Source organism: Python bivittatus, unplaced genomic scaffold (assembly GCF_059951505.1).
Source record: "Python bivittatus isolate LINGU-HERP-01145 unplaced genomic scaffold, Pbiv_v1 ctg000840_np1212, whole genome shotgun sequence".
Taxonomy (NCBI): Eukaryota; Metazoa; Chordata; class Lepidosauria; order Squamata; family Pythonidae; genus Python; species Python bivittatus.
In genome coordinates this window covers 812330-824742 of record NW_028277113.1, presented here as the reverse complement: position 1 = coordinate 824742, position 12413 = coordinate 812330, and the positions used below count along the sequence as shown (strand labels likewise).

At 43.4% G+C, this 12413-nt stretch overlaps 1 protein-coding gene across 1 annotated transcript in view; it reads right to left on the bottom strand.

The window, feature by feature from the left end:
* Nucleotides 1-5497, bottom strand: part of FBXL7 (F-box and leucine rich repeat protein 7) — a 149961-nt gene extending 144464 nt beyond the window's left edge. The window contains exon 1 of the mRNA XM_088130710.1: nt 3634-5497. Within this exon, the coding sequence (XP_087986836.1) occupies nt 3634-3670 (37 nt within the window). The 5' untranslated portion in view covers nt 3671-5497. The remainder of the gene's footprint in view (nt 1-3633) is intronic.
* Nucleotides 5498-12413: the final 6916 nt, after the last annotated feature.

The following is a 12413-nucleotide window of genomic DNA, read 5'->3' as shown; positions in this document are numbered from 1 at the left end:
CAGGCACAAACTCCATACTTAGGACACACCAGGATTCAGAACTAGCCTTGGAATCTGTGAAGCTGAAGGCAGCTTTTAAGCATATAATGGATGTCAAATTATCCTCCATTATTGTGTAATTTTGCACATGTGCCCTCATCTTTTATATAGCATATCAGGTCAAAAGAATGTGATTTTAACCCATTTTTATGTGTTCCTCTTTCTTTCTGCTAAATCTATTGATAGGTCATTTTAAAAAAAACATCAAGGTTAAATAAGCATTGGGATGTTCTTTTTTAATGAAGTTAAATACTGTGATTGCATGTCACAGTAAACCCCAAACTAGCCAATAATGGAATGATCCCCTGCTGAGAGGAAGAAAGGCAGCTATGTGCAGACCCAATATGACGTCATGGGAAATGTGTCATCTTCCAGGTGTCTATATCCAGGATGTAGCAGAGATGTTATGGAGACTATTCAAACCTATCAATGATGATTCTTTCCTTTTGATTCATACAAGTAGAAATCACATGGTCAGAAGAAAGCTCAAAAAAACGTACAAGGAAGATAAAGAAACCTGGAAGAGAGGCAGGGTTTCTTTTTAACAATCTTTCCAGTAGAGATGACCCAAGAGAAAACAAAATCTTGGAAGTCAACAACTAGCTACATAGATAGTGCTATCCAGAAGGTTTGGATGCTATGACAAATGTTGTGGCCTTCATGAAGGTCTCCTGGGAACAGATGAACTATAGCTTATGAAGACAAGGAAGTATTGGCAGGGGCCTTGCCAGTATCATCAGGAGGGCATTAAACTAGAAGAAATGGGGGAGGGTGGCAAAAGCCCATATCCAAATTTGTAGCCATGGACTGGAAAGCAGAACACAAAGGGAGAAGCAGGCCAAAGTGTGGACTCAAGAGTTTTGCAGGGAACTATAACAGCAAGGCCAGTTAGTGGTGCTACTCAAAACATAAGATGTTTCTACACCAACACACACAGTATGGGAAATGAAACTCAAGAAAACAGATATGATATTATAGGCAGCCCTGAAATTTGGTGGGATTATACTTAGCATTGTAAATATAAATTCAAGAATCATGGCATGGAAATCCTGTTGGAAGTGTCTGAGTATGAATACAATGAGAGAAATGTCATATAAACATAGGAGTTTATTACAGACTGCCTGGGCAGGCAGAAGATATGGATGAAGGCTTCTGTGTCAGATGATTGCTCTTTCAAAGGGGCATGCAATTAGCCTGGAATCTAGCTCTCCCAAGATTCAGAGGCCCAACAAGTTCTTGCTGATTTCATTTGTCAGAACATAGAAGTAAGAACAAGGGGGGTTGCAGTTGGGTACCTAATCCTCACCAATATGGATGAACTGGTTGAAGTAGTGAAGATAACCTGCAGGATTGTGCTGAATTTGTGACATCCAGAGGAGAAGGAACTAAGAAGAATCAGAGCTGTACACCAGACTTCAAAAGAGTTGATTTTAGTGAACTTGAAGGTAGGCTGGATCCAATGGCATGAAATCCTGAAGGAGAAAAAGGCCCAAGAAGAAATAGTAATCCTATGAAACAATTCCCACAAGAAGGAAAATGGGAGAAACTGAAGGCCAGCATGCTGAGCTCTCTAAAATGTTGAAAAGAAAAAGGGTCATGCATGGGAAGTGGAAGGAGGAGCACATCACCAAAGAAGAATACAAGATAGTCTCCAGAAATGGTAGGAACTATCAGAAAGGATCCAGCTCAGAATGTGTTGAGACTTGTGAGATATTAGAAACAACAAAAAAGGGTTTGTTTTTTTTTTGTTTATTGGAATCAAAAGGAAAGCAAAAAAGGGTGTAGGTCTACTATGAGGAGAAAACCGTGAACTGCATATGAGTGATGGTGAGAAAACAAAAAAATTCTTAGCTCCTATTTTGCATCTGTCTTCCTTCAGAAGGGTTGGTCACTGTTATGCCACTGGGGGAAGGAGGGAATTGCAGCTTAAGATAGACAAGGAGAAAGCAAGATAGAACTTAGCCAGTTTAAACAAATTCAAGTCTTTAAGGCCAGATCAACTATGTCCTAGGCTACTGAAGGATCTAGCAGAGGTAGATTGCAAAACCACTCTTGGTCCTCTTTGAGAACTCCTGGAGGACTGGTGAAGGAGGAGGAGGATCCAGGAAACTACAAACCTGTCAGCTTGATGTCTATATTAGGCAATGTTCTTGAACAGATTAGTAAACAGCATGTTTGTGAGCACTTGGATAGGCATGCTACAATTAACAGATGCCAGCACAGATTTGTTGCAAACAAAGCATGCCAGGCTAACCATATCTCCTTCTCAGATATAGTTACTGGGCTAGTAGATCAGAGGAATGCCAGAGAATCAGCTTACCAGGACCTCAGCAAACCTTACACCTTAATAAAATGGTAAAATATGGACTAAATGATGCTACTGCTAGATACTCGCAATTGACTGAATGATTGTACTCAAAGAGTGCTCATTGATAGCTCCACTTCAGCTTCAAGGGAAATACTGAATGGAGTGGCACCGGGCTTTGTCCTGGACCCAATGTGTTTAACAATTTTATCAATGACTTGATTGAGGGAACTGAGAGGATGCTTAGAAAGTTTGCAAATGACACAAAACTGCGAGGGGTGGCTAATATTTTAGATGAAAGAAAAGAGTAAAAAAGATCTAGACAGACTTGAGCAATGGCTGAAATGAATAGGATGTCTTTCAGAAGTGCTTCAGTTTGGTCACACCACAGTTTCTGATATAGGTTATTTATCTCCACATTAATTAGACCAACAGGATTCTTCATTTGGGTAGAATTAATTAATGTTAATGTGTTAACTCACAGAATCCTGTTATATAGTTCTAATCTGTACTTCCCGATAAATGGGTGGGGCAAAGTGAGTTGTCAATGCTCTGTTGACAATTCTGCCTGGTGAAGTTGGAAGAGACCATCAGTGTGAATGTACCAGAGGGATTTATTTTTAGAATACATGGTAAACACTGTACGATTCTGGATTAAGAGGAAAGAAAAGGATATGCAACAGACACCCACACCCTGTGTCAACCATTCACAAAACGCTTCTGTGACAACGGGTATATGCCTCTGCAGTGTGTTGCAAAGTAGGTCGTGATGGTGGTATTGTGTGGGTTCAACCTACTGATAAACAATCCTTGTTTTCTATTCAGCGTAAGCAACTCCTCGGCTCAGACTTTAACAACACGCTGAACAGGCAAAGCCCTTTGTCCCATCCTATTCCGCTCCGAAGGAAGGAGCGCCAACCGCAAATCGATTCTATTCCAAACATTTCGGAGAATTCAGCTTAACTCCGTCGAAGCAACTTCCGAGTGCCCCGGGTCGTACGACGACAAATGATAGATGTGCGAACAGACTAAGAAAGGAAACCACAACCCTGCCTTGAACTTTACAAGCTGCCATCCCGGATCACAGCGTTGCGGGCGGGGGCGGGGGCGGGGGGGGAGTAAACTCCTCTCGCCGTTCCTAGCGCAGCGTCTGCAAAGACTCCAGCCACTTAGAAGCGGCTGGAGTTGCGCCTGGCCGCCCATCCCACGCACGCGGCCGCACGCGCAACTCTCGCTCCCATGACATCCAGGGACGTGTCGTTCTCCACGCCCCAGCAAAGCGGACTTACCATCACTGCCGTACTGCTTGCCATTGTTTGCGCCCATCCTGGAGGCTTCATGCTCTCGTCCTCCTCTTTCTCCCAACAGCCACCATGTCGAAGCTCCGAAAAAAGGTTTGGGTTGGGCAGGAAGGCAGAAAGAGACAAAAGGAGTGGGGAAAGACCAAAAAAAAAAAAAAAAAAAGGCCAGCAATGAGGAGGGGGGCTTCTTTATCCTCTGAGATGCTCCTTTTCGGTTGGATTTCCCCCTCCTTACCAAGGAAACCGAAGCAAACTTGACAAGCCAAAGCAACCGAGTCTCCCCAGAGAACGACGAAAGCAACAAGGGACGGTAGCTCCGGTGATAATCCACGGGGAGGCTGATGCAGCCCAAGGCGGAAAGGAATAGAAGGCGAGGCGCGCGCGCTTCTGCAAAGCTGGCTGAGGAATGGCAACGTTCTTGACCAGCGCTCCAAGTTCGTCGTGGTCTCTTTCTTCCCACCTCCCCCTGGCGGCGAATCTCGTCTGAAAGTTACCAGATTTGTTCTCCCGAAACACACGCGCTCAAGTCCTGCGCCTCGGACTTTTGTCACCGGGAGGCGCCTCCTCCCCGTGTCAATCAGTCCTTAAAGCAGAGCGAGAGAGAGCAGGCAAGGCTGCTGCAGTTAGAGACAAAGGACGCTCAGGCAGATTTTGCAGTCTTCCAAGTTTCCCTTTATTAGCAAAGTGATCCATTCCAAGGGATGTTTCCAATCTCTTTCTCCCCTCCTCTCCCCCAAGTGAGGTTTTTCGAGGAGGCTTAAGAGCATTTATTCAGAGCTTGGCTGAGCAATTTGGTGAATTTATCCATGCACTTTTCTGTACAACCCTTCTGAATTGGAAACCAAGCACCCTAAGTCTAGATGCAAAAGATTCTGCACGTGCCTAGGGCACCCTCTTACTTTGCAGCCACTGCGAATGAGCCCTGGCACTTTTAAACTGATATATCCTTAGTTCAAATCAAGATTTAAGCAAGCTGTTGAATTGTATCCCAGTTGCCTGGGTCAAATCTGAAACCTAGTATTTACTGGGGAATGTCTTAACAAACTTAAGTAAATATGCCCAGGATCAGGCTACAAAGCTGCAATTTTAGACACAGGAAGCCTAATGCAGTCTTTGGGAGGTCTAACTGAGGGAGCTTCCTTCTGAGTAAGTTAGCAGTGATGCTGCGTGGCAGTGGCAAGATCCCCATTGCTACATCTTCTTTAAATTGTTTGACATGGAGCCTTGTGGATTCGACACTACCCCCACCATAAGAGCTGAAAGAGCCTTCAAAATTGTGGGGGTTTGCAAGTCCTGTGAATTTCTGGCTGGATACATCTGACAGGCAGGCCTTCCACTGGGGCTGTTGAAGCAGTGTGCACCATGTTTCTACTACTCTAGTCACCTAAAGGGTGCGTTGTACAAATTCCCTGTTCATTTTCTGTAGGTGGTCTCTCAGGCAGTGCTCAGCATAACAGCTGTACAGAGGTTCAAGAACTTCCACAGGGTTGTCCAGAGGCATGTTGCAACTTTCTGGACAGAGCTTCAGTGGCAGCTGTGGCAGACATCCTATATGCAAGGAGATATTTCTGCAGAAAGTGATAGCTACATTCGGAGGAGGAACCGTGTTGGCTACAATTTCCTTCTGGTAATAACAGGTACATAATTGCCCGCTACCAAGTTATGTAACATTTCACATCTTTTTTAGTCTCTGGGGGGAATGTGAGCAGGTTTGGACCCTGGTTCCATCACTGAAATGCCTTGGGACCTTGTTCTTATGTGCTGCTGTTTTGGGTTAGAGTTGTGCTTCAGGCATGGCAGGATTATCATGCTGCAGGATGATGTCAATAGATGCTTCCTCCAAGGGTTATGGTCTGGGGAGCCTTGCCTGATTGCCCTCACAGATGTGTTTCTGCTCCTTTCTCCTTAGGTGCTGGTTGCTGCTTCCCTCTGCTGTCATTAGGTACTGTTTATGCAGACGAAGCACATAAGACCCACCCGTGTACCAGTTGATATGAGTAAGGTGCTGTGGTCTGGGGAACCTTGCCTCCCATCCTGATCTCTTTCACGTGTTACTGCTCTTTCCTTCTTAGGTAGTTTAGCTTGCTGCTCATTGTTGCTCTTCTCCATCACCAGCTCCATGCAGGATCAACTGGATATTCTTCTTTCTACGTTGGCTATGGATAAATGAGTTACTGCTATTAGTACAGCTGCAATAAGTAATATTATATTTTCTTATGCTGATGTTTCTCTGAAGGTGCTGCTGTGGGTCAAAAATGGTGTTTGTCCCTCGTTGACACTCATATCCATTCCCAGTGAGGTTTGGATGACCACTTCCCTCCAGGTTGATGTAAGTAGATGCCACCCCAAGTTTCAGACAGGTAGCTACAGTTTACCCTCAACTCTAACCTGGATTCACCCGCCCCCCTCATTTCACTTATGTCAGGATGCTCCCTTCCCCATAGGTGCTGCTCAGCACATGACTTGTGAGGACTGGTGCCAGGCTCACAGGGTCCCATTTACAGACAGAACCCAAATACACTATCTGGGCCTGGAACTTCACCTTACTTACCCTGCCAGCTGTGCTGCAGGGCCATCTAAGTATACTACCCTTGAGCGGACCATCATTATGATGCAAGTACACAGATGAATATTTCAGCCCTCCAGACGGTGATTTCCATCCCGTTCCTAGATGTGTGTAGTGGTTCTGTTGATGTGCCTGCTTTATGGCCTGATGCCAGCGAATATGAAAGCGAGTAACACAGACAGAAGGGATATTCTCAAGGAAAGGTAGACAACTGAAGAAGACCAGGATGTATACATGGGAGTAACTAGTTGGTCAGTGGCAAGAACATGAACCCAGGAAGATAGAGGTTTCTGAGGTATGTGTTGTTTTTCTACTGCTTTCATGTTTCCTGATATTTATTGAAAACCACTGGAAGGAGAGCACACCAGCCACCAGGACAGCTAGGAAGAGCAACAGACATTACTCATAGGTACATTGTGTGCAAACATGCCAACAGTGCAACTCTTTGGGCCCTCAACACCCTGCCTGTCCTATTCATCTTCACTGGGGACTATGTGATTGGCTGGCACTGCTGTGCCATCTCTGACTACACTGGTGAAATGATATTCAGGGACAGCTAGTTATAGCCATGGCAAATTGAAACAGGTACCATTGTTTCAAGACATCTGCAACAGCACCTGCTCTCAGCTACCATTGTTGTGTCAAAGGTCAACAGTGCTTTTTGTCATGTTAAGTTTCTCCATGACTTTAAGTGATCAGTGATGCAGTTACTATTGTCCCTGGTCCTAGAACGTGAAAGTTGGAAGCAAGAAGGCTATATTCTCAGGAGGACTGCTGAGGCAGTGGCATAGTGGGGCCCTGGCCACACTGTTTCTTTGGCCTGACAATGCGACCTGCACTTCTTGCAGCTCTGCTTCTTTGAAGCCCAGGGAAAGAGTGATGGGGGAGTGGCGTAGGTTCTTGTATGCAAAGAGGTAGGACTGATGAGTAATGGAGGCCCTGCAATTATAAAAGCATTGATGTTGTCATACTGTCCATGACCTAAAGAACACATGGAGGGAAGAGTGAAAATGTAGGGACACAGAACAGCTCTGTGCTTGGCATGCTGAATTATTGTCCCTTTGAATTCAATTAGAGAAGAGGATCAAAACAAAGTCATCAAGGAGACTCCTCACAAATAAAAAATTAGGAGGCTAAAGTAACCATGCAATTCCTTTGATTTAGGAACCTGCTAACAATAAACTTGATTAATGAGGCTCAGAAATGAGAAAATCTAACTTCCTTGGTTGTGAGCTACTGTTAGGGGTTTGAATCCATGCATGTGGGGCAGCAGAGTGACACTAGAACACTGGGCAGTCTGAATGCAACATCCCAGTCCAGATATCCTACCTAGAGGTAACAACTATGGCTGATCATCTAAGGGGCACGGTTCATCTGCAGCACTGCTTATGGGATCCACCATTGCTACTGCCTCCTTCAGCCCATCACAGTGGATGGCAAAGCAAGTAGGGGTGGTGGCCAATTCACTGAGGAAACATTATGCAGTTGTCCACAATTGTTAACCAAATAGCCTTCCATTGCCCATGCCAAGTGTAGTCAGAGTCTATTTGGCATTGTTTGCCTTCCTGTCCAAATTACAACCTGTACTTCCCCTACTGCTCTTCCTTCTTTGGGAAGGAGCATCATGCTTAGAATCCAGGCTGAGGTTAGCCCCAGACACAGTTAAGAGGGTACATGGCTACGTAGGTTTTATCCAAGATACTCAGCTGCTGTCCAGAACTATCTTTTGCTCTTCTGTGCAACAGGCTATAGCTGTCACTGAAGACACAGCTTCTCAGGAAGACTCATCTGGAGGGGCACACATGGCAGTATGTGTCACATATGAAGAATATTTAGTGCATTTCCCATGGGTGGGGGAGTTGATTGGCTTCCCAGGTTTTAAGGAATTTCTGCATTTAAGTTCCTGCTAGCAAGTAATTTAGTACTGCAATAGCTGGACCATTCTTCTTCTACCTGGGGCCCTCCAGATTTATAGGGCATCAGATTGAGAAAGACTGAGACAAGTTTAGAATTAAAGTAGTAATGGGTTTAGCTGTCCTTGTTTGTTGGGAGGAATGTTATGAATTGGTGCTGTCAGTAGGCAGTTGTGGGACTAGATGTACATGGCAGGGAGAAAATACATGATATTAGGCACTAGGAGACAGAAGGTATGGATGTGGCAGGGCAAAAAGTTTGTGCTGCCAAACTCTGTGATTAGAATCAATGGGCAGCAGTGCTTTTCTATTTCTGTCATAGAGGGAGTTTGCATCATGACATCATTTTGCAAGCCCCACCCTTTCCAGGGTTACTGGGATGGGACTTCCAGCTTATAAAACTGAAAGCTGTCCTTTCCAGTTTTGTAGGGGGCAGATCTTGGATCAGGACATCAACCAGTAAGCCCCATCCCATCTGGTTTTCTTGTGAGGGGTGGGGCTTGTCCATTGGTGACATATTAAAAGCTCCACCCTTGCTACAGCAAGGCCTCCAGTTGTACTTTAGACAGAAATCTATGGGCCCCCTGGTTAAAGCACTACCCACCTTGAGCCAGTATCACATTTGCTGCTCCTGCTGGTAATTCCTATCCTGCTGTAGACATAATGCTGGCAAATTGTGCTGTCCTTCTTCACTGTATATGGTGTATACAGTATATATACATATATGTATATGTATGTGTGTATATATATATGGTGTATACAGTATATATACAGCTATAAATAAGAAAGTCCTCTGGGCTAATGTTCCTTTTGCTAGGAACTCATTGGACTAATGCTTCCTCTACCACATACACTCTAAAAGACCTCAAGTAAGTCTTTATCAATGCTTTAGGCAAGTCTTTTCACTGCTGTCATTCTGTCTTGCAGAATAGAACATTGATTTAATTTTGAAGTATTGTTGTAAAGTTATAACCAAATAATTGGTTTGTTGTACGCTGCCCAGAGTCACCTTGTGTGGGATGGGCAGCTATATAAATATGATAAATAAATAAATAAATAAATAAATAAATAAAGGACAAGGATTGGTGGATTCCTTAAGCTTTGTTTCCCTCTCTTTCCACCAAATTTCACCAGCTGGTTGGAAAGTATCAACCAATCCCTTTCCTTAATGTGGGCTCTTTTGATAGATGGCTAGATTAACACGTTTAGCCATCTGACAAAACCTTCTCTCTGACAGCTGGGTTTCTTTGGGTCATGGGTTTAGCACTATCAGAAATAGCACTGTTCTAGGATGGTGCTAATCTGGAGTTGCGTTAAACCCATGTCTGAAAGGATATCGACTCAACTGATAGGTTCAGTTTGGTCAGAAGTACACTAAAGCCATGTTGAAAAGCAACCTGGACAACGGTTGGCAGGCATAGGAAGGGGTGAGCTACAAAGGACACCCCCCCCAAAGCCATATAGCTCGTCTACTTCACTATACTCCAACACCACACACCACCCTGCCACCTCTGAGCTACTGTTCATGCTGATTCTAAAGTAGCCAATAGCTGTGAGACTGATTCCCTTCCTATAGGAATCACCTTACCGCAACAGTGACCAAATTGTGAATAAAGCACATTAGATTGTATCTATGCCAAAATCACTACAGCTTGTCTGCTTAAAGGGGAAAATACTGCTTAGCACTAAAATAGAGTTGGAGATGAGATGAAGATAACAGCATGACAAGGGCATATTAGAAAAAAAGAGGTTACTTGGGCATGTTCACACTGTGATTAGCTGCAAGTGGGGGAAAGCCCATTACAGGTAGTCCTCGCTTAATGACTGTCCTGTTTAGCAACTATTCAAATTTACAATGCCACTGAAAAAGTAACTTTATGACCACTCCTCACACTTACAATCATTGCATCATCCCCATGGTCATGTGATCAGAATTTGGGCACTTCACAACCAGCAGTTGTTGATGACCATCACAGCATCTTGCAGTTACATGATCACCATTTGCATGCTTCACAGCCAGCTTCCAACAAGCAGAGTCAATGGAGAAGCCAGCAGTAAAATTGCAAGTCACAATCACATGATGCCTCACTTAATGACCATGGATGATTCGCTTAATGACCATGGTGGGAGTGACATAAAAAATCCAGTGCAGTCACATGATGTTTCTCTTAATGATCATGTCGCTTAGCAATGGAGTTGCTGATCCCAATTGTGGTTAGCAGATTAGTGAGTAGTAAGCTGGGAATCAGTAATGGTAAAATGCAGAGAAAGAGATGCAAGAGGTCTGGGACTAGAAGAGGGAGGTCAGAGCATGAAATTCAATTTGGAAGGAATCCTAGGAACAGTGAAGACGTCCAGTGGATTATCCTTCATGACCCGGCATTAGCTACATCTGAATACATACTGAGTGACAGAATTTGCACCTGTAAGAAAATGTGAAACTCATTGTGCAGTGCAGGGAAGTGATCACATTTCAAGTAATTTGAGCAAACTTGCACAACCCAGCGAGTCCTGAACTGAGTAGGCTTTGCTGTTGGGTGTGATCAGACTGCACACATCGAGTGAAGTAGCATGGAGTCCAGTCAGGTTTCCTTCCTGACAAACAGGCTGCAGTAACAAATAGTGGAGGCTGAGAATTATGTTTCTTTCAGGCCAATTAAAAATAAATAAATAAATATAAAACCACCCATTTAAATAAAGAGCAGCCAGACTGAGCTTTCACACAGTTAGCAGCTATATAGCAGACAATTATAATGACAGGCATGATTGACACGCAGACAGAGGTAGGATTAATCAAGCAGTTAATCCCATTGAAACCAGACATTTAATTAAAGCTTCTTCTGGCAGCTTTTGTCAAATCTCATCCGGGGGTGGTTGGGGGGTGGACTCTAAATGTCCTCGCAGGAGTCAGCAGAATTGCAGGCATACAATAACCTCCATTAATAAGCCCCCTGATAAATCAGAGGACAGATTTCTTTGGGAGAGCTGCAAAGAAAATATGCAAGCATGTTAAAGCCAAGATTATAACAATTTTGGGCGAAATTCCCAATCACCAATTTAAACAAAAAATCGCTTTCTTAGCCAAGCTGGTGGTCTAGTGCAGATTTCTGCTTTTAATTTAGATTTTGATTTTCCCCTTTTTGATTTTTATCATCTCTTTATCCCCCTTCACAAGGCCTTGGTAACCATACACTTTTAAAATCTACAACATGTTACAGAAATCTTGGTCTCAGTTTAATATGTGTGTCTGCAATCATTTTAAATAGAATTGTCTAATTTATCTTGGATGACCCAAGTTTCTTTCCTGAAGAGGTCTTATAAAGTTCATTTATAATTTTAATAAGAAGTTTAATTTTTCCAGCTCCAAAAATAGAGAATAAGTTAGTTCACAAACTTAGTTTGCACACTCCAGTAAGTCATGGTTTGTTTAATTATGGGTTGCTAACCAAGCCACACATACCTGATTCACATGTCAGTTGACCCATAATCCATGCTTTATAATCCGATATGGCTGGGCTCACATACCTTGTTAAACTAATGCCAAATGAACCACACATGTAGTGGGACATGTGAACCAGCCCTTCTTTGTTCAGAAAGAATACTTTCAAATAGTTCTACAAGATTTGGATCCCAAAATGAAGAATCTCATTTGAATGTTCTCACCATCCTGCAGATGGTAGAATTATCTGTATTTTAGGATATCAAAGTACCCCCAGAATCTCAGGGTCTGGGAAAGATGGGCAGAGGGAGGGAAGAAGATACCCATTTTGTTAACTGCCCAGTAATGAACCTGGGATACCTCTATGCAAATATCTGCATTATTACTGAACTACTGTACGTGTGATGGGCTAGGCCTGACACTACGATCCCTATCAATTAAAGATTTAACTAGCTGTCACCCTACATACTCACTATCATGACATTTGCCCCAAATTCAGTAGAATGCATTTCCCTGCTAATCTTCTCTATTGCATCCAAGTGCTGCCTCCAATGTGATACAGGAATAGGTACAGCATTCACCCCAAACAGATTCAATATACGTATACGTATATATATTTGCACTATTCATGAGTAGGTTGTTGTCTACATATTGCCCGCCAACCTTATAACATTAACATGAAGTCATGTACCACAGTGTTATAGTCTTGTGAACAGATGTTATTAATCCTGGCATCTCTCTGTAACATTACAAGGGATCAATAACTTAAAGGGGGCAAAGTAAAAGGTTTTGGAAACTTCACTTGCCTAGAATCAGTTCTTTACTCATTGCACGTAGCTTGGCAACTGGT